Consider the following 23,266-nt stretch of genomic DNA (forward strand, 5'->3'; position numbering starts at 1 on the left):
TGATCTTTAGAAGCAATTGAATTCTTGAATGTGGAACATTGTTTTGGTCCCTGACCCAGTTGATTTTCGGACTTACGTTTTTGGCACCTTCTTTGAATTACTGTTATACAAATTGTATACGCTATACGCAACTTGTATACAAATTGTATACGCTATACGCAAATTGTATATGCTGTATACAGCATGTGACTTAATACAGTTTATACAATTTGTATACTTTGTATACAAGTTGCATACAACCTGTATAAGTAGTATAAAATTGTTGCACGGTTTTATACAATTTTTTCATAGGGGTAGCAGTACTGCCAGTGACATTACGGAACGCGCCCTGCCATCGCTAAGCAACTATGAGGATGAATGCGACTACAGCGGTCATCGTTTTGGCTGTTATAGCCAGCGCTTCGAGTGAGTACCTAAAACGTCACGTTTACTTGTAGATAGATGTGCAGACATTGAGAGCACCCATAACTCACTCTTTGCCGGTCGTGTATTGTGTATTTTTTGTGTATTTGAGCGACGGATTTCTCTCGAAACCCATTTCCGGCAAGAAAAATGTCTGATTGCAATTTTGAAGATATTAATACGCTCTGCTCCTATATTGTCGTCTTTAAGTTATCTTTCATAAATATTTTAATGGCGCTCAGGGCTGGGCAGTATTCCAAATATAAGTATTTTAAAATGCATATTTGAAATACTTTTGTAATCTTTACTTGATATTTCATATCCATGACCCGGATGTATCTTGTATTTTGACTTCAAATACAGATTTTTAGTATATTACAAAATTTAAAACACGAAGAAGAATTATATAAAACACGAAGTACTCCGACCATAAATAACGAAATGGTCGAAAGTTAAAACAAAACACTCAGTATAACGGCTAAAAAATAACTTTCGACCATTTCGTTATTTATGATCGGAGCACTTCGTGTTTTATATATTTCTTCTTGGCTTTTTTGGTACTTTAAAAATATGCTATTAAGATTGAGATATTATGAGAAAGTAAAAAAAGTTAATAATTCTATTAGAGGTGCTAGTTGCCTTCGTCGGGGGGAGGAAAGGGACGGGCGAACGGACCCGCCAACTACCTGTGTCGTTCCTGTACAGTTTTTTTGTCGGTCCTTTCCTACCCTCCTTTGCTCGCGGCTCTGGTATTTCGCGGACCCGTGCGCCAACTTACGGTGTACACAGTATAAACTAATTTTAACACTTTTCATAATCGAAAAAATAATTTGTTAAAGAAATATTTGGTAAATTCATGATTTTTCTATATTTTGTTTTTTTTATAAGGGAATAAAATTGTGCTTTCATTATTTCGGGGGGTGTCCGGACCCCGCGTATCCCCCCTGGCTACGCCACTGGGTGTACACTATGGCAGGCAACAGTGCAACAACGATAGGCGACAAGGCTGCGACGGTTACCGCAGCAGAGTCAACCTGGCTGTGGAACAGGCAGGCTGGCCCTGCTTGTCAACATTATTCGTCTCAGTGGCGTAACTATGGGGGGGGGGTGAGGGAGTAGATCCCCCCCGAAAAGCCTCAGATGAATAACAAAATATATTTAAAGCTATCGTATAATTATTAGACATAACAACTGCATCTGCTTTAAGTTCAATCTTTAAAAGCCAAAGTGATGTAAGATGTATTTCCAGGCATTTATTTTTTCAAAACTTTTACCAGATTTTGCCCGTCGGGGAGGGGGTCGCCAACTCAGGCCATCCCATCCCCCCCAAGGCATATTCCTAGTAACCCCACCTATTCATCTCACTCTTTTATCAACATTATTCGTCTTATTCTTTACCAAGGCTTCCGAGTGCCCAATGGGCCACCGACACTTGACGGGAGAATCGTTGGTGGGGAGGATGCAGCCCCCGGAGAGTTCCCTTACCAGGTAAGGAATGAGATCAAGGGAACACCTAGGATCAAAACTTGGGGGAGGGGGGGGTAGCAAACCATGGTTGTTCAAGCTATAGGTAAGATTTAAGCATGGAAAAGGTGAATGAAATCAACATTTTAAGAAAACTGTAACGGCTCCTTATTAGTTTTTAAAATTATTTGGTTGAAAAAATATTATTTTCCTTAAAAACATATGCAATTTTTGCTTCTAGGGGGGGCATCTGCCCCCTCCTGCCCGTCGCTGGGTACGCCCACGACTAAGATCATCATTATCATCACTGGTCAACGATCCTAAGATTGGTTTTACGCAGCTCTACACTCAATTCTACTATTAGCTATGATCCGTTTAAAATTTTGTGTTTTGAGTTTTGGTTTTTTTGCCTAGTTTAGTTTTTATGGCCAGAAGTGGAAACCATCCACAGAGCCAGTGGCACATCGAGGGGGATTCCGAACCCCCCCCCCACCCCCCCCGTAAATATACAAACACAATAACTTCTTGAGAACTTATTATATATTAACAAAATATTTTATAAAATGAAGTTTTTTCCGATTGTAAAAAAGTGTTTAAATTAATTTAAAACACTCCACTTAGTTCCCTAATTTTCAAAATATTCCCGCGAACTCTCCTGGTTCAACCCTGGTTTTAGATTCCCGCCCCGAAGAAAATTCCTGGCTGCGTCACTGCGTGGAGCCCTGCCGTTTATTTTATTTAATTTATTTAAATCTGCATGTTTACACCATATTTTCTTCATGTATTTGACCTCGTGTCCAATTTCTCCTGTTCCATCTTTCAGCTCTCCTTGAGAAGCGACGGATATCACATGTGTGGTGCATCCATCTTGAGCGAAGACTGGGCCGTGACTGCCGCACACTGCGTTCACGAGTGAGTATCAACGAGAAACAGAAACTCGTATCCAATGGCCGTGATGTAGGTATTACGTTATAGGTGCAAAAAAATACTGTGTTGGTTTGCTGGAACGGAAGACTTCGCAGCAGTGACCATGGGCGTACCCAGCGGGGGTCAGGAGGGGTAGGCTGCCCCCAACCCCCCCTCCCCATTAAGACAAAATCGCAAAAGTATTTAAGGAAAATAAGGACTGGATTGAAAAGAAAGTTTTCAACATTTTTTACATTTTCTTTAACTCATGTAAAATGATATTAGTATAACACATGTTACAAAAATAATTTTTTTCCAGCAAATAATTTTTAAAACTAATAAAGTGCTGTTTTCTAAAAATTAAATAAAATTTTCTAAAAATGCTGGTTCCTTTCACCTTTCCCATGCTAAAATATTACAACTTGAAAGACCATGGCTTACCCTCCCCTGGTTTTGATCCTGGGTTCGCCCATTGACAATGACCTGCCCAAGCTTCTCAACCGGAAATCGCTGCCAAGCACTAATCTCACATGAGATTGGTCAAAATGCGTATTTTCAGTATAAAAACGTTAATACATGCTTCATTTTAGTTGCGTTGCGATGCATTCATTGCGTGGGATTTATTTAAAATAAAAACAACTGCTTTTGCTCTTTTTATGTAATATCAGTTAAGGCTAGTATTTAAGATAACTAAGATCATAGTCTATAATCACATTTTACACTGATTCTTGCGGAAAAAAATTACGTGACACTGGCCCCCTCTCCCCAACGTGATATGGTGTGAGAATCGGCTGAACCCCCTCCCCTAAAAGACTCACCTAATTAATGGATGCCGCCTAAACCGTTGTGAAGTCGAGAATTTTAAGCGTTTCGCCCAATCTTCGTTACTTACGCAGCGAAATTTTTTCGGCTCCAGCCACGCGCAGAAAGATCAGTTCGTCACCATCACAATTGTTATGCAGTGTTGCATGTTGCAGGATAACTACACTTTCCGAGCAATTGCCTAGGTTTTTCAACGTACGAACAAGATCTCGGATTGCGTATTGTTCGTATATTGAGAACATGCTGTGCCTGCCTTCTTTACCTTTTTTCCTGACTATTGGCGGCTGGACAGGAGAGAGCTAGTAGCCAATAGCATATTCAATCCTTGCTCCTTTAGAGAAACATGCTCCACATGTCAGTGGCGCTGTGATGGGTATTTTTGGGGGATAAACCCCCCTCCCCAGAACTCAGTGAAATATTTATATTTAATACATTTTACTGAATTGAATAAATTTAATTATAGAATAGTGTAACAATAATATATTCCTCAGAAAGCCGTTAAACTCACCATTTTGAGCTATTTATCTTAAAAAGTGTCTGGGTGAGGGCATCCACACCTCCCTTATTGCATATACCCAGTATTAGTTTCTCCTTAATCCCCCCTAGCCTTAATTCCTAGCTATATATAGGATATGATGAATTTTTTCCTTACTTCTACGATTGTACTCTCAGGTGTAAGGAGATTCTTCTTTTTGTAGGAAGCCCTCCTTGCCTGCACTTTTCTACTGATGATATATATCTTTCTGCTTCCTTTGTTGGTAACTTGGCTTCTTAGATCCAATGGATCCTTCCATCTGGTGAATCATAAAATGGACTTTTCCCTTTATTTTTCACTCTTCATTACCATAGATTAAAATAATATTGAACCACCCACGTTCTTCCTAACTAGCAATTTTTTCTTTGAACATAACAGCTACAGGATAACTATAGTGATTGAATGGAATCCTTCATGCAATTGTGGCCAATAATTACCTTTCAGTAAGGGTGACAATAGCCTGCAGCTCATGGCTGGTTCTCTTGACGTTGACGAGGGGGACATTTATGATGTAACTTATTTCACTGTACACCCCAATTATGATCCAGCCGCCAGAAACTATGACTGGGATATGGCGCTACTCAAGGTAATTTTTTACTCTTCTATAGCTATATGTGTATAAGATAAATTATTAAAATATGTTACTATAAGACCACTAATTTTTTGTTTATTATGCTTTTTGTTAGTTGTATTTGCATATTTAATAATAGTGGTTTAGTACACATAGACGAATCTAGGGGGGCACGTGTCCCGCTTCCTGACCCTTAAAAAATATGCAAGATTTTTAATGCGGTCCCATTATCATGATGACTGCTAATTTCCGGGTTCTCCAGCCGCGTCTGTCGTTTATAGTTGACTGCAGTTTCGGAAGCCATCCTGCTTCCGTCTTCAGGTCGAAGGTGAGAAGTGTTCATTTTTTGCCGTCTTATATAGCACTGGCCGATCTCCTCCTGTGCGCTGATTGGTCAGAACTCTCTTCCAAACGTTGCTGATTGGGTAGCCGTTGTCCCTGTTAATATTTTGCCTTTTGTGGATTTCAATCGCTTCCCTAATTTGCCTTGGGTAGTAGCGACTCTCTTTTGCCACTATCTTCGCTTTTTCGAATTCAATGTTATGGCCGGCCTCACTCCAAACATGCTTTGCAATGGCTGACAAGTGCAGTTGTTTTTTATTGGTAGCCCTCACATGCTCCTTCATCCATCCCAGCCACTACTGCAGTGCTAGCCAAAGGACTAAACTTTGCCATAACGCCACGAGACATACCAAGGGAAAGATTCATCACCGAAGTGGAGTCTGGTATCCGGAAACTACCAAAACCTGTGGCCGACGAAATCAGGGAGGACGTAGCGCGAGTTTTGCGCAGAGCTAAACCACCGAAGCCGAATATTACGTTGAAAGAAAGGGCCGCTCTCAATGCCCTTCGTGAAAACAAAAACATCGTGATCTTGCCTGCGGACAAAGGAAATGCCACCGTTCTCTTGGAGAAGGAGAAATACAACTCAAAGGTAGAAGAACTTCTGTCCGACACCATTTACGTCAAACTACAAAAGAACATGGCCAAAGCAGAGCGGGAGACAAGAGCCATGATCAAGAGGTCCTCTATTCCGACTGAAGAACAGAGATGGCTAATTACGTCCGCACCGAAACCACCGAGGCTATACGGCTTACCGAAGTTACACAAGGAGGGTGTACCACTGAGGCCCATTGTGAGCCAAATTGACGCTCCAACCTATCGACTCGCCAAATACCTAGCCCAAACTCTACAGGATTGCGTGGGAAACACCTCTTCATATGTGAAGAACTCAGCCCATTTCGTGAATATGATAAAAGGCATTACCATCGAGAGAGAAGACATCATGGTGAGCTTCGACGTAGTGTCGCTGTTTACGAACGTGCCCATTGAAGAATCAGTGGAAATTGTGAAAAACCTGACAAGCTCAGGAATTCCCAAGGACTTCCCCAAGCTTGTGGAGCATTGCCTGAGGAACAACTTCTTCCTGTGGAATGACAATTATTATGAACAATCAGACGGAGCAGCGATGGGTTCGCCCCTTTCCCCTGTGTTGGCCAACCTCTTTATGGAAAAGTTTGAGGAGGAGGCCGTGAATACCTACCACAAGCAACCAAAGCTTTGGCTTCGGTATGTTGATGACACGTTCATCGTATGGCCACACGGTGCAGAGGAATTGGACAAATTTTTGATATATCTCAACAAACAACACCGAAGGATCCGCTTCACAATGGAAAAGGAATGCGAGGGCAAGTTGCCCTTCTTGGACGTAATGATTAAGAGGAAAGACGATGGCAGTCTTGGACATGCGGTGTATAGAAAGGAAACGCACACGGACCGATACCTGAACGCAGCATCACACCACCATCCCGCCCAGAAGGCCTCGGTGGTAACATCTCTACTCCACCGAGCCTTCACCATTTCCGACGCCGAATCATTAGAATCAGAGAAGAAGCACCTGACCAAAGCACTAATCAGGAATGGCTACGACCGGAAAATGGTCCTCAAAAGGGCCGCTAAGGTCAAAAAGATGCACTCACGACCATCTGAGGAACGCCAGGCCACAGAGGAGGAGGAATTGACCAAACCTGCAGCACGGCTTACAATTCCATTCATAGCAGGAGTGTCAGAGTGTATTGCTAGGATACTAAGGAAGCATGACGTGGTCACAAGGTTCAATTGCGTGACCAAGATACAAAACATTGTACCTGGACCAAAAGATCGTATCCCGCAGGCACTATGCGAAGGCGTTTACACAGTGCCATGCTCCTTCGGAAAATCATATGTTGGCGAAACATGCCGAGGAATGGCGACAAGGATGAAGGAGCATGTGAGGGCTACCAATAAAAAACAACTGCACTTGTCAGCCATTGCAGAGAATGTTTGGAGTGAGGCCGGCCATAACATTGAATTCGAAAAAGCGAAGATAGTGGCAAAAGAGAGTCGCTACTACCCAAGGCAAATTAGGGAAGCGATTGAAATCCACAAAAGGCAAAATATTAACAGGGACAACGGCTACCCAATCAGCAACGTTTGGAAGAGAGTTCTGACCAAACTCTTATATAAGACGGCAAAAAATGAACACTTCTCACCTTCGACCTGAAGACGGAAGCAGGATGGCTTCCGAAACTGTAGTCAACTATAAACGACAGACGCGGCTGGAGAACCCGGAAATTAGCAGTCATCGTGAACGACGCCGCGGAAACCTACGCACTAGTCCCATTATCATTGCGTTCATTTTGTATTACGAGGTACACTTGTGCCCCCCCAGAATAAAATCTTGGATATAACCTTCCTTCCCCCCCCCCCCCCCCCCCAGAAAGAAATCCTGGATCCGCCCCTGTTAGTACAAACTGCTATTTTATACTTTAAAACGCATGCTGAGGAATTTTTGTTAAATAATTTCCTGAATAATTTTAAAAACTTAAATCTTTAAGTGCAAAGATTTTCGAAATTTTAATAATTTTGTCGTGAATATTTTGGATATTGCATTAATTTATATTTAATTGTATTTTATTAATGTATATTTCAATGTATTAGGGTATTAGTTTATATTCGTACAAAAGCGTTTCTGAGTTGATTTGGTGGAAGTACAATATATCCATGGTGAAGATCACAATTGATAATTTTCCACATTTTTAAATGCAACACTCAACAACCGACCATGATTTCAACATGTAGCGTCATTTTCACTTTGAAATGACACTATGTGATGAATCCATGGTACATTGTTGAGTTTTGGAGTTAAAAAGTGTGGAAATTACCATTTGTGTTCTTTCATCATGAGTTAACTTATGTTGTTGTAATTTTGAATATTTTATAAATTTATGAATAATTTTTTCATTATATTAACACAAATTTTTTTCTTTTTCTTTCTCAAGGGGTACAGCCTCAGAGCCATTAATAAATCTCATTTCATTTCATATTACAGGTCTCAACGCCTTTTGTCTTCAGTAGTACAGTGTCTCCTATTGCATTGCCTGCAGAAGGAGAGGAGCTGGATGTTGGGACAATGGTGGTGATAAGTGGATGGGGTGACGTAAGGGTATGTGCACAAGTGCAGTCTGGTCAGGTTGGCTGGAGGCTGATCACTTACGCCCCCCTCAATACTCCCATCTTTCATGAAGCATATATAAAAAAGTTTAATAAAAAAACACTCAGATTACTTGAACTGAAGGTTTTCTTTTTGCTATTATAAAATTTAAAATTTTTATCGGTTCGTTTATTTATAACATACTCAGTGTAAAAATATCATATAAAAAATAAATAAAATGAAGGTATCTGAAGAATCAATGGGGTAGCGAGGGGGGGGGGCTGAGGGGTCAGGGTCCACCTCCATAATACAGAAACGCAATTATTTTCTCTCATAAAAGAACAAAATAATGAAAAATCATTAATTTACAAAATATTTCTTGAACAAATAAAGTTTTTTGGATAGTGAAAAATGTTAAAATTAGTTTGAAACCCATTATTAGTGCACTATTTTCCAAAAGTTTTCCCCCCTCACCTGAACGAAATCCCTGGCTATGCCACTGAGAAGAATAAAGGTAATCGTGATGCTATTATGAAATGGTTATTCGAATAGATTATTTTTGTGGTTTTCTTAGATTTCAGTGCATTCTCAGGGAACAAATTCACTAAATAGATAATAGAAACATAATTCATTGTTAAACTTTATAAGCTGTTAAGTTCTCACCTTAGAAAATATTTTTTCTTACAAAATTGCTATTTTTTATTGACTTTTATTTAGTTTTCATGAGTCAGAATAGCATCCAAAATCCCCCAATCACCCCAGACCACTCCTGAATCTGTGTATTTCTAAGTTTCAGTGTACTGTGCTCTGAGAAAGCCTTACTTATATGTACTTCTGAGTTCCTATCCTCTAAAGGTACCCCTAATTATAATAACTATTTCTGTTCCATGGCAAACCACCATAGAAAAATTAAATAAGTTTTCATCATTAGTTTAAAGTTTGATTAAAAAATTACAATATATTATTCAAGCATTAGTATTTTCAATGGTTGTTCGTAATTTGAACCCATGAATGCCAAATTTCAATTTGTATTTTCAGAAAACAAATATTTTGACAAATTCAAGATTTTAAAACTTTAAATGAAGGTAAATTTTGATGAGGGTTGGTACCATTACAATTTTGAAAATAATAACTTCAGTTTTTAACAATTCTTGAATGTTGTTCTATACATGCTCTCTTAAAATAATGATGAACAATTCCATTTCCTCAGGAAGGAGGCAATATCGCTAAATTCCTTCAGAAGGTTACAGTCCCTGTATATGACCAACATGAGTGTTTTCTGGATTACATAACCGACGGTGGGATTACAGATCAAATGTTCTGTGCTGGAGTGAAGGAAGATGGCAAGAATTCTTGTAACGTAAATAGCATTTACATAATTTATATCTTCTATTGTAATAAATGATATATTTATTTCATGGGCGTAAGCCTTAATAACATATCAATACCTTCACTGCACAAAAGCTCAGCAATCGCCTACCGAATCAAATCCGCTCATCTAGGAGCCCAATTATAATACCGTAGCAGAGAATTGGAGGTGAGCGTTTATGCTCCGGCTACTGCCAGCTGAGAGCATTCGTATTGTTGGGCTCCTCGATGAGCGGATTTGTTTCAGTGGGCGATCATTGAGCATTTTTGCAGTGAAGGAATTGATATTACAAATAAAATGCATTGCACCATCATCCAATGGTATAAAAAATTGTTTGGAAGTTTCAGACTTTTAATCTATTTTTGTAGTCATACATATTATCAGTGTATGCACAATAGTATTTTAATTATTTTGTCAATATGGTTGCTGTTGTAGAGGCCATAAATGCATCTTAAATTCAGAATTTATATTTCTCTTAATTTTCTCTTTGACAAATGAAGATTTTCATGGTCATTATTATCCTTTCCATAATAATCTGATCAGATTGGTCTGGTCCAATTAATTGCCATTCACCCTTTCTGATTTGAACTTGAAAAATTGTATGAAATGTCAGCATTGAAGCTTTTGGAAGCACATAAACATGTAGGAACTAAGATATGTACTTAATTCAATAATTCTTACTTATAGAGATTTTAAATGATTTTTGGTGAATTAATAAATCAAATTCTCTCACAGGGTGATAGTGGTGGTCCTGTGGTCACCAATGATAAGCTGTACGGCATTGTATCCTGGGGGATAGGTTGCGGAGAGAGAGAATACCCAATAGTTTACGCCAAAGTATCGTCAATGAAGGCATTCATAGCCAAGGAAACTGGCTTGAAGAAGTGATGGAGAGTATTGGCTGATTAGCCTATATACATGTATGACCATTAGCTATATTTTGTAAATTTGTATGTTCTGAAAACTTTTCTTTTCAATAAATCATTCAAATAGGGTGGTTTCCTATTTTCCTAATTGCCTAAATCGAAAGATTATTACTCCTGGAGTACGTATTTCATGCTATTTGATTTTTAAATGATATCTATTTTTCGCAATTAAATGAAAAGTGAAAATTTTCAAACACCCTAAAATGCCACCGCTAAGCTTGAATGCTGTGGAAACTCCGTGTGACGTCGTTCTGGTTCCCGCTACCGCAAGTGAGGTGACCTTGGGGCGAGGCTTTGAGCGCTGATACGACGCAGGATGCTAGCAGGTAGCAGAGTACCCTGCTAGCTGGTAGCACTTGGCTTAAATAAGGATTATTAATACTCTATCAAACATAGGAAACTTTCCAACCATAGGTTATTTTAATAGGTGATTATGAAGAGATGTTTCTCAGAGTTCCGTGCCTCATGCAAGCATTGGTAATCAAAGATGATGTAAATCTCCTGACTACTCGTATAGCATCTGGGGTCCGTGTGACGTCGGGTGGAGTGTCATCGCGTGGGCGCCAATCTGGTCTTTTTCAGATGAGGTTAAAATTGACCATTAACATTCGTCTAAACTGGGATTTCTAAAACTAAAATAATTTGTGTATTATGAATACACTAATTGTTGGTTATGAATCCCAATCAATGCATTTTGTTTTTGTTGACAAAGGAAACTATCCTATTTTCTATACTTTAGATTAATGGAATGAAGGCAAAGTGTGTAGTAATAAAAGCCATGAGAGCTGGCTTTACTTCATCTTCCTGAAAATTTTCCCTTGTAGCGACAACCCACCTTATGTTTCCTTAACCAGGTGAAAATTTTTGCTTGCCGTTTCTTTTCACAGGATCAAGGATAGGAAAGGGAAAGCAACTTTGCTTTTCAATTGGCTTTTGATGCTTTCCAGTTGGCTTGCATTTTGGCTAGTCGCTACTCAATTGCTTTTTTATCCCTTTCCATTGGACCTAGAATTATGTATTTTGAGGAGTAAATGTGACTATTTTGCCATCCGACGGCTTTCCAATTTCTTTCCCATAGAATTAGAATTATATCAAATAATGTTGCCGTCCAACTGCTTTCTGTTTCTTTTACTAAGGACTTTTTGTTAGAGGCTTTCTAAAGGACTATGGAGAATTAATTACTACTCTGCTAACCCATTCCTATTTCAAGAAGAATATATTTTAGATAAAATGTATGCATTCAAAAAAGACATTAAATAGATGTACAAGCATGGCAGTATGTATATTATGTAATTCAAGCTTTATTATTTTTGAAAGGCTCCTTGCAAAGCTATGAAGCCATGAAAGCATTTTACAAACCAGATAATAATTAGATTTTCCATCATTATTTACATGAAAATACTGACCAAACATATTTTAGATACATATCAACTCCAGTATCCACCAAATATAAACCAGTATTATTTTTCATGAGAATTGAAATCCAATAAATAAAAGCCCAAATTAACTGTCCTTTTTGCAATAAATTTGGGACCAACATGAACTGCACCATGAATCAAAATCATGGTATGAAGCAATACATAGGATACCTCTATTGGACTCAATGTTATGAGCAAAAACATTCATAGTACCTACCAATCAAAATGGTGACGGCTCAAATGAGAAGGTGTTGGAGTAGGAAGGCGTGAAGGATCTCAAGAACATAGGTAATGGCTGACACAAACAGTTCCAAGGCAGTTTAGGATTAAGTTACAAGGGGGATGAGGATCAATTACATCCGTTCTGGTGGGTTACAGAGGCTTTAATTTTCCCAGAGATTTCTTCATAAATATGATTCTTCTCCACAAAAAATATTGTGTGAAACAAAACTAAACCCTCTGAGCCATTCACAGTAGCCTAATTTAAGCAGGAAATTGCCAGGCTATTTCACACAGAAATGCAGACGTTTATAAAAATGTCAAAACCATTAACATTCCTCATTATAAGCTGACAATTTATCTGAGTGCAGAAAAATTCTCTTCTTTAGTACTATGAAATAAACAATTTCAAAAAATCATATCATTGAAATAATTTTATAAACATGGAAAATTGACATGCCAAGGAAAGGTGAATGTTGGCACTTTTAGGTTTAATGAACAGTGAATATGAGGTTCAATAACATATTGCTAGGTACTCATGTATCACTTTACATTCAAAATTAAGTCATGCATGTGTTAATTCTTTTGCAGTTTTCTCAAAGTGATGGCAGCCCATGTGCCAATTTAACTACATAGTTTGTTTTCATAAATTTAATGAAGAAATAACTTTATGGCCTTATACGTCATTGAAAGAGTTTCGGTTGTTGGTTTCAGGGCTTGCATGTGGTAGTTAAGTCTGAAAAAGGAATTCAATTGTACAAAAATGCCAATTATGCCAACAAGCACTGGAAAGTTGAGCAAAAACCACAAAATACAAGATGTATCACGAAAATTTGCATTGTCAAGGACGAAAGTTCGTAAAAATTTGTTCACAGTGAAAATAAATATTATGAAAAAATAAATAATCAGTCTCACAAATTTTAGTACAAGTAGGGGAGTTGTTGATTAAAAAAATGGACAGTAATGTGTTGCATACAGATCAGGAAAATCCCATCATTAATGCATTTTACAGGAACCAGGATAAATGGCAAGAATTCTCGTTTTTACTGTTGACTCCTTTTATTTTGACAATTTCATTTAATTATATATGTTTGTTCCCATGAAATGGACAACAATCATTAATAATGTAATTTTGCGTAAGTTTTACACTTTTATAGGATACCACACATATTTTTTGTTTAAAAATTTGTCTTCATAGTTGCTACTTTCACCAATATGCATCACATATAAATGGATTGCTAACATCATACCTGTGCAACTACAAAAAAATTCCATCAAAAATCATTTTAAAAATTATGAAACAAAAGAGAGGAGTGCACGTTAAAGTGTTCCAGTTTAAATACCTGCCAGAAAGGAGGTGCATGAGGGATTTAAACAATGCTGTATGCAACGTGTTGATCAGAGAGAGAGAAATATGTATTGAGTATCCTTATTTAAGCCTCTTAGTGCCATGGGCCGATACAGTGGAACCTCGTTAAAGCGAGTACGGGCTATAACGACACCCCCGCTATTACGAGAGATAGCCGATGCACCGTCAATTGACCCTATAATAAGCGTGTTAAAAATTCGTTTTTACGAGACCCTTTCGGTGTTGGCTCTCGCCATAGCGAGGTTTTCAGCGCCGGAAGACTTTCATGAAGACTCCTTAACCTCTGTAATTGCTAGCGATCTGTTAGAAATGAAGTTAATGGAGTGCTCAGTCTCAAATTTATGTGGTGAACTGTCGTTCGATAAATATAATGATTGACGAAACAATGCTTTGCATGATTTTTATTCAGTGCGGCGCTTATAAATTGTTCGAATAGTTGGTCGTTATTTGAGTAAGGAAATTTAGTGATGCAAAAAAACATCGCCTTTCGTCTGGATTTATGCTTACGTTTATCGGATAGATGTTTATCTGTCGCCGCACCACTCCTGTTCCTGTATATCTGTTCGCAACTGGTATATTGTCTATTATTTGCTCCACCTCCGGTAAAGCGATAATTCGCTATAGCGAGTGTTTATAAGTGCACCGTGGGGTGTCGTTATATCGAGGTTTCACTGTATATATATCGGCTTTTGCCCCACATAAATTTACGTATATATTTCATCTACTTCACATCCAGGAAAAAAGGATAAAAATTTATTAAGGAGTGTGCATCTTTCATTAGATATTCAGAGGTTTTCTTATCTATTTATGGATTGGTGCAATGGCTGCATAAACTACAGTGTCATCCGAGTTTTGGCAGTGTTGACCCCAAGACACCATCCCTATTAGCTTTCCCTCGTGTACAAGGGGGCCTCCAGTATCACCCTGAGAATAAGAAAAAAATCATTTTTGTTATAAAAATATTTCTACATTAAATATCCATATTTTAAAATGATCATGTCATCGCGGAAAATGCAAGAGATAGAGATATCTGAACACCGATAGCCATTATTTTAGGTTACTCCTACCCATAATTTTAGCCCTTCCAGAAGTGTAGTAATAACTCTTAATCTTGACAATAATACGTATATAGGTTTAGTCAAAGTCAAGGCTATGGTCATCGAAAAGGGGATGAGTGATAACCGTAACAACAGGATATGCCTCTCCTTCACCAATGGAGATCCCAAATCTTAGGTTCAATTCTTTCCTGTTCTTCCTAAGTTTTTTAAAGAAAAAATAAGCGATTTTTCCAATTATTTTTGCATTTTAAAACAAACAATCCTAAAATGGGAGAATTAATGCCAGAGTGAGCAAAACTGTTAGAAACTACAGGTATCAATTCTCAACATAGTTTATGCTATAACACGACTTGATAATTGCTTGGTACAGCTGGCGAGGATTTTTCAGCACAAATGGGCGGACGTCGGCTATAGCTGACATGGGGTAAGGGAAGTGACAGCTGAGGTAGTAATGGTCGAATGCAATCAGGTCCTGGCCGAGACCCAGTTTATCGAGACCTTAGGGCCACTCCTCGGCATTTAAGCCCGACCCTCCCACTCATTAATGATCGTCCTCACAGAAGGAATCAATTGTAAAGTGGTTTTATTGATAATGGCTTTTGAAAAGAAACATTTTGTCACATGCTCCAATTCTTTTATATGAACTTTGAAAAGAAATGTACTTCTTTGTTTTGTTCTGTGCATAAGCAAATTTTAAACGAGATGATAGCGTTACTAAGAATGAACTTCTGGATTTTAATTCTTTGTACCTTGTGTTCACTAACTCTCTCATCATAACAACTCTTTATAAGAAAGGGAAGAGGATAGAGGAACACAATTCAATATAATCATGAATTAATTGGCACTACAAATGATAATAATAACTTGGATTTTTGATCACCGTGCCACATCAATTTCATTGGTGTCCATGGGTACTAATTTTTCAATATTGGCACAGAGCATTGTTTGCTTCTTCGGACAAGGGAAGTAATTTCTTTTCTCCGAATTTGAATTTATGTAAATAAAAATCCATTGACTGCATATACAGGGCAGGCCCGTGTCGAACCCCTTCTTAGGATGACCATGGCCAGAGGGCACCAGCACTATGCAAGGGGATGCAATTTTCAACTTTGCCTTCTTGAGATTGAATTGAATCATACATGATTGAATCATATTAATTGAAATTATTAATTTGTGTACTAACGGCGATTTTAATTATACTGTTAAATGAGACATTATTGAAATCAAATTAACTGCTCAATTTTGGTATTATGACTGTAAAATTTGTCAGTTTCGGAACAAGAAGGAACCAAAGATTTCCAGACGGGAGGGTGCTCTAGGACACATCCCAGTGTACCACTGGCCCAGCATGGGCCTGATACAGAGTCATTTTTCTTCATTTTTAATTTTATTGCCAAAATTTTGATTTGAAAATATGAAAAAAAAGCTAAAAATTTGATTTTTTGTGCGGAAAGAAAATACTTCAAAATCCTTAATATTCTCTCATTAAGTGTCCCACCATACGTCTTCTGAATTATTTGAAGACAGAAACTGTAATTATAATTTATTTTTTGGGGTCGGCAAATTCCGATTTGATTTTCTTTATTTTCAAAGTCAAATATATCTGGTGTGCTGTTGTAAATATGTATTCTGATATTGCCATCAAATGAAGATTTACATTTAATGAACTATGATATACAGATTAGACGTTGAAGCTTAGTTATGAAGATACACCCAAGTGAAAAACACAATGTGGTAATGGATACAACAATGAATTACGTAGAATACCAATGATTTGATGAGCACTTGAATTCTCCAGGCTTAATTAAAAGCATATGTTGCGAAGAAGGGGCTAAGTTCAAATCGTTTTTAACTAAAAATTCTGGACTTTTACCATTTTCACCAGGTACAATAGGTTTCCCGGATTTCGAAGTGTAATCATTATGTAAACATCATGATGCCGTTAGAATTTGAGTAATTATTTCCCCTAAACTTCTAATACAAATGTGTTTGTTTTAGGATTCATCAAGTAAACTCACACTTGTGTGCAGTGGGCTGTTGTTATAGACCATTCGTCGCTTAACATCGCAGCTCCACATATGAAGATATCCTCTTCATACAGTGAAAGGTGTCAAAAATGAGAAAGAATAATGCTTGTAAGTCATATAGTGGAAAACTTGATCTTGAAATGCATTCATTTAATATTCTGAAATCAGGATCAAATACACCTATAATTTACTATTAATATAGCCATTCGGCGTTGCTCGGGATGGACAAAACTCAGAGAAGTGGAAAACGTGGAATTCATGGCCACATGGCAGAATTTTTGGGGACAAAGCAGGTATGAAGATGGTATACAGAAGTTACAGCAAACAATAGAAAAAACTAGTTCCATACAACACGCATGGGTTCCGCCTATATCCCGCTCCACAACATTGATCATTAAGTGTGTCTGTACGTATGGAGACCAAAAACATGTGAACGCAAGGGCGGATCCAGAATTATTTTCTAGGGGGGCACAAGGGTCTGAAAGGCAAACGATCTTCTCAAACTTGAGATTAAAATAAAGATACAACAATTATTGTACGAAATATTCTCTTTATTTTAACATGAAAGTTATTGATATGTAATTAAATGATTGTCGCTCCATAACACACAAATCAAAACAGACGTATTGATAACTGTATCAAAAATGTTGTCTATTATTTGAGCATCTGGTTGGGAAGGAAGTCCACCTATGTGTGAATGCATACCACAGCAAAAAGATTTGCACTGAGAGGATCAATACCCTTTTTCTGAACTGTTGGTGGCTGGGCCGTAGAGAGCTTGTATCCAATCAGATGCGCTGCCCTTAGGCAGATCTAGGGGGGGAACACTGGGGCAGGTGCCTCCCTAGCCCCCACAGACCCTTAAAAAAATAATACGATCCCATTATCATTGCGTTTGTTTTGTATTACGAAGTATCCTTGTGCCCCACCCCCCCAGAACAAAATTCTGGATACAGCCTCGCTCGTCCCCTCCCCAGAAATAAATCCTGGATCAGGCCCTGATGCTATCCTTTCCACCTCACCTTTCCCCTCCATACCCTTCTCTTTTACTCTCCATACGGCCAACAAGCATTGCCATTCTGTGGAAATAACTGTACGCGAGGCAGAACAAGAGCGATTTCCCCAGATTACATTTGGCAACACTGCAAGCTGGAGAGCCATGGTCACTGCACGAAAGTCGGAGAGAGACTGCGGCCTCCAAACTTTTTCACCTGCCACTCTTCTGTGATTGGCTAGAAGAGTGGGTGGGTCTCGAGCGTGTTCAAGGTCACCCGCCATCAGAGGGGAAAAAGGGAATAAGCGTAGACCTCATATTCTAAGACCGTGGTATAGACTCCTTTGAGTAATGTTTTCCCTTTGATCGTGTCAAGAGGTGTGCCTACCCGATAGGATATCAAACTAAAGAAGTAGGATAACGTGACATAACAAACGGTAATGAGAAAACGATGCAAAGGACGCGTCGGACACAATCAGAGGTAGCATTGCCAGCTTCGGGAGGATGAGATGCACCTACTAACTAACTTCGGTTGCAATCTGCTCAGCCTTATGGAAATGTAAAGCGGATAGACCAACAGACATCCTTTTTTAGATATGTAGACTATTAAAAAGTCGTAATCGGATAATTGAACCAATTATGAATCAAGTGTAACCATCTAATAATATTTTTTTATGTGGACGCATATGGCTTCATGAATTAATCACCTAATGTCGTAAATATAATGCTAAAGGTTATCGTCATCATTGTTTTATGCGAAAATGGCCTTAATTAGCATTAATTCTTTTCCGCATGTGTTTGTCTCTGAATTACTCCCGTATTTTTGCAGCATTGTAAACTTAAGGGCTCAGGCGGCAGTGGTTATTATAATCTGATTTTGAATCGCAATAATCGCAAAAGTCTTCAAGGAAAATCAGGACGAGTGAAACGAAATTTTCAAAAAAATTCTCTAAACTCACGAAAAATATTATAAGTATAAGACATGGAACTAAAATATTTTTTTTCAAGCAAATAAATTTAAAAACTAATAAAGGGCTGTTATTATTTTCTTAAAATGTTGGTTTCATTCACCTTTTCCACGCTAAAATGTTACTTTTTGAGCGACCATATTTTTCTTCCCCCAGGTTTGATCCTGGATACGTCCTTGTCGAGTAATCTGAGCCTTATTTTTATTACGCCTTTCACACACGTCTCACGGTAGACGCTAGCGTTGTGGGGGCCCTCTAAGCTCGGGGTCCTCGGCGATCGCTGACCTGCCGACCTGGCCAGACCTCCCCTGGCTGGAGGAGGAATGTTCAGCGACCGCGAAGAGGGAAAAAGAAGCAGCGAAAATCTTCAAACAAAAAATAATGAGACATTAAATGAGGCCACGGCCTAATGTCCTCCTCTTTTCCACTCCTTTCAGTAACTAGAAGTTTGAATTGCTACATCGGAAAGGTTCGTCTCCATGCTTCTGCGTTTCACCGCGTGGATTTTCTTTGCGACGACAGTTTCTCCGGTATTCCAACCGGCGTCTTCAGGTCGATGTAGTGATTCAATTTTTGGTGACTTACATAGCACATTCTTGGCGCCAATTTTTCATGCTGGATGCTGACTGGTCCACCTCCTTTTTTCTCGTATGACCCTCTTCCACGAGTTGTGGAGAGGGTAGCCGTCTTCTCAATTCATGTTTTCGGGTGTCTTGAATATTTCGATAGCCTCCTTTATTAGCCTGGGATAATATCTATTTTTCTTTTGCATCAACTGTTGCTTCGTCAAACGGTATCTGGTGTCCGGGTTCACTCCCTGCATACTCCGCAATGCCGGAGAGCTGAAATTGCTTATTTCTTGTGGCTCTTCTGTGTTCCTGGATGCGCACTTTCATTGATCTATACGTCTCTCCTATGTAGTCTTTTCCACATTAACATGGTACCTTATAGACACCTTCTTGGATGCCGTGCGGCAAAACGTCTTTTGGACCCGGTAGGACATCTCCAATCTTCGTGACACAAGTGAATCTTGTTACGACGTTGTGCTGTCCAGACGCAGAAACCCAGAAGCATGGAGACGTCATCTAGACAACGCCGCGGAAAAATACACATCAATATCGGAAAGGTTCGTTGTTGGCTGAATAATTCGGACAATATATGAGCCAGAGAATAGAAAAGTCGAGGTAAACATTAACTTTGAAGACGTCGCTATTTATTTTTAAGTGCTTTTAAATACGAATAAATTTACTCACTTGATAATTAAACGCGATGATATGTGTGTTTTTACCGACGTCATGATTCCGTGGATGTCCAATGGCAGGATCTGAAAAGTTGGTTTATTATTTTAGCAGTGACGCAGTGAGGGGGGAGGGGTTTGGAGGATAAATCCCGCCCCAGAGCTCAGAGAAATTTTTAAGTTTATTCCATTTCACTTAATTGGAATGAAATTACTAATGAGTAGTGTAAGGATTAATAAAATAACCCTCAGGAAGCCGTAAAACTCACCATTTTGAACCATTTATTTCAAAATTCCGCAATTTATTAATACCGCATATACCGCTTATCCTGGTAGGTATTCCATACCCCACACAACCCGGTTTATAGTTGCGCCTAAACCCTCTCCAACCATAATTCCTAGCTGTGCCCCAGGGTAAGAAAAGTTTTTTCCGACTAGCTCGCAGGATATATGAGGGATGTTGGCAGGAGGTTTTCGTGAAGACGGTTTCAAATTCTCTGTCGAAACTGTGGAATGCAGAGATTGTAGGACAAATAGCCTTAAATCAAGAAAAAAGAAGGAAGTGAAGGTTTAAATTCACTAATAGTGGTTGAAAATATATTTGGGATGTTAAGGAAGAAATATGTTTGACGAATGAATTCAGGAAAGACAAGTTTGGCCTCATTATGGTTCGAGACAGAAAAAATTCACGACGAAGGTGCTTTAGCAGCTTCGTCGTGAATTTTTCGTGTCGTGAAAGTTTTTAGCAGCTAGACTGTGCATGTGTGCCAAAATTTCAATACTTATTTGAAATAGCCTACTTATTGCATTCCTAAATTTCACGAATAAAAAAATATCTTGTTTAAATAATATATTTGTGTTACAATAAAAAAATTCTTTGTAATTCTGATTCCGCTACCGAAGAAGAAGAAAGAATACGGAATTTATCGGACAATTAGCCTGATATCACACGCGGTGACAGTAGTACTGACGATATTAACAGACGAATGAAGGCGAGGGCAAACAAGTATTTGGGCAAAGATCAATTTGGTTTTAGGAAAGGAAAGTCAACTCGTAATGCAAGGGCATACCCAGGATCAAAACTAGAGGAGTCGGGGGGAGGGGAGGGGAGATGGGGAGCAAGCCTTGGTGATTTAAGCTGTAACATTTTAGCGTGGAAAAGGGAAATGAAACCAACATTTTAAGAAAGTAGAACAGCGCTTTATTAGTATTAAAAATTAATTGCTTGAAAAAATATTTTTATTTTAGTTACATGTCTTAATAACATCATTTTTCTTGGGTTTAAAGAAAACTTGTTCAAAAATTACGTTTTAATCCAGTCTGATTTTCGTTAAAGAAGCTAGGAATTTTTTCTTCTGTGGGCAGGAGGGCAGCTGCCTCATTCTGCCTCCTACTGGGTGCAATAGCGATAATGAGGTCGCTGGTGGAGAGGAACAATATGACCAGGACGTGAGTGCCTGCTTCATGAATTTTGATAAAGTAGTTGATAGAGTGGATTAAGTAAAGTTAAATGACATCGTGAAGAAAATAGGTGTAGGTTGGGAAGATAGGCAACTCATTCGTAATCCGTATAGGGCCCAGACTGCACAAGTGAGGGTAGCGGACGGAGAATCTGGGTGGGCAAGCATTGGCCGAGGAGTGAGGCAAGGCTGTTTTGCATTTCCTCTGATTTTTAACTTTTACGCTGAGAAGATGGTAAGAGAAGGGTGGGATGAGTTGGAAGCTGGGTGGAATGATGTTTAAATCGGTGTGGTTCGCGGATGATCAGGTGTTGATTGGCCAGTCAGCGAGGAGGCTGCAGGGTCTATAGAGCTATAGTGGATGCGTTAGACGAGCGTTGCGTGGAGTGTGGGATGAAGATTAATCACGAGGAGACCATGGTTATGCGGTTTTGTAAAGCATCGCGGGCGAGGACGGTCGTGCCTAGGATCAAAATTAGGGGGCAGGGGGGGGAAAAGCCATGGTCGTTCAAGTTGTTACTTTTTAGCGTGGAAACAAACATTTTAAGGACATTATAACAGCTCTTTACTAGTTTTCAGATTTATGTTCTTGAAAAAATTTTTAGTCACATGACGTAATATACTAATATGATTTTTCGTGGGTTTAAAGAATATTTGTTGAAATCGTTTATCGTTTCAATCCAGTCTTGATTTTCCTGAAAGACTCTTGTGATTTTTGCTTCTGGGGCAAGGCAGCTGCTCCCTCCTCCCTCCTGCGTTCATGAACAGGAATGAGCTTATACGAGAGGATCGTAGGTAATCATGCACTCGAACACTGTCGATCATTTTCGCCCATCGTAAAGCTATAAAATCTTTAGACAGACTTTTAACTTCGTCAATATTATCTTGGATGTTATATTCATCATTTACTATCGCTTAGACGGGTTTATTTTCCATAGATACTAGTCTCTTTAGAGAATAGGGTGGTTTCCTATTATTTCTTTATTGCCTACGCCACGCCACGCCGAAATTTCCAATTTTTCTTTCTTCACTGTTCCCAGCCTTAAGGCTGTCTACAGTACATTTCAGTTATTCATTTCTGGTAATAATTAATCAGTTAAGTCACAGTGTTCAATTTGGGATTAAAGGGGAGGGGATGTGATGAGGGACTAAAGCGTATTTCGTGGTTTCATGTTTACTAATATCATCAGGGGAGTAATTTCAGAGATTCTGAAGCAGTTCGTTTCCGGTGTTTTCTAATGAGCGCTCGCATTTTGGAAGATACGCTTTTGATTCTGTTGAGATCGGAACGATTTTAAGATCCTTCCGTAAATCCTTGTTCCGTATAAACCAAGGGGCTCCTGCTAATTTTCTAATAAATTTATTCTCGGTCGTCTGAATGCGATTGAGGTGAGTTTTAGCTGCCATGAGCCAGACAGGCGATGCATGCGACAGGAGCGGTTTCAACATCGAATTATAAAAAAGCAGCTTCGTCTTCAGCGATAATGCTGACTTCTGGTGTAGCAGGGGGCCAAGAGAAGAAGCAGCCGCAATAGTTTTCCCTGTAGCGTAGTTAATGTGTTGCTTCCATCGCATCTGTTTGTCCAGAATAACACCGAGGAAGGTGGCTTTTTCTGCACGGGGAATTTCAGTATTGCCGTAGAAAATTGGCTCTCCTATGCCAGCTCTAGGACGGCGGGAAAACGTAACATGGACGCATTTTTTCGGATTTGCCGACAGTTTCCAAGTATCAGCCCATTCTTCGTACTCGTCTACTTGACGTTGAAGCATTTCAGATGTCGTTCTAGGGTTTGAACCCTGGGCAATAAAGGTGGTATCGTCTGCATAGAGATAGGTTGAGGCGCCTGGAATGGAAGGGAGATCATTTATGAATAGATTAAAAAGGGTTGGAGAAAGGATATCTCCTTGAGGAACGCCGGAGGAGATGGGAGCGGTATCGGAAAAGGAGGAGTTGAATTGGACATAGAAGGTTCGGTCAGATGTGAAGGATTGGATCAGTTTTTGAAGGTAGATAGGAATGGGAAGGGAAGACAGTTTCAGGATAAGGCC

The 23,266-nt window shown here is 39.0% G+C and overlaps 1 protein-coding gene and 1 long non-coding RNA gene across 2 annotated transcripts in view; one reads left to right on the forward strand and one right to left on the reverse strand.

Annotated features, from left to right (window-relative positions):
• Nucleotides 1-23,266, forward strand: part of LOC124168685 (transmembrane protease serine 9-like) — a 161,333-nt gene that overhangs the window by 4,740 nt on the left and 133,327 nt on the right. Inside the window, exons 2-3 of the mRNA XM_046546952.1 lie at nt 292-405; nt 1,805-1,890. Of these exons, the coding sequence (XP_046402908.1) occupies nt 348-405; nt 1,805-1,890 (144 nt within the window). The 5' untranslated portion in view covers nt 292-347. The remainder of the gene's footprint in view (nt 1-291; nt 406-1,804; nt 1,891-23,266) is intronic.
• On the reverse strand, nt 14,607-16,635 carry LOC124169655. Its single transcript, XR_006867186.1, has 2 exons — nt 16,550-16,635; nt 14,607-14,728 (listed from the first exon to the last, which is right to left on the reverse strand). It is a non-coding gene; the product is annotated as an uncharacterized LOC124169655 (long non-coding RNA).

Source organism: Ischnura elegans, chromosome 12 (genome assembly GCF_921293095.1).
Source record: "Ischnura elegans chromosome 12, ioIscEleg1.1, whole genome shotgun sequence".
Lineage (NCBI taxonomy): Eukaryota > Metazoa > Arthropoda > Insecta > Odonata > Coenagrionidae > Ischnura > Ischnura elegans.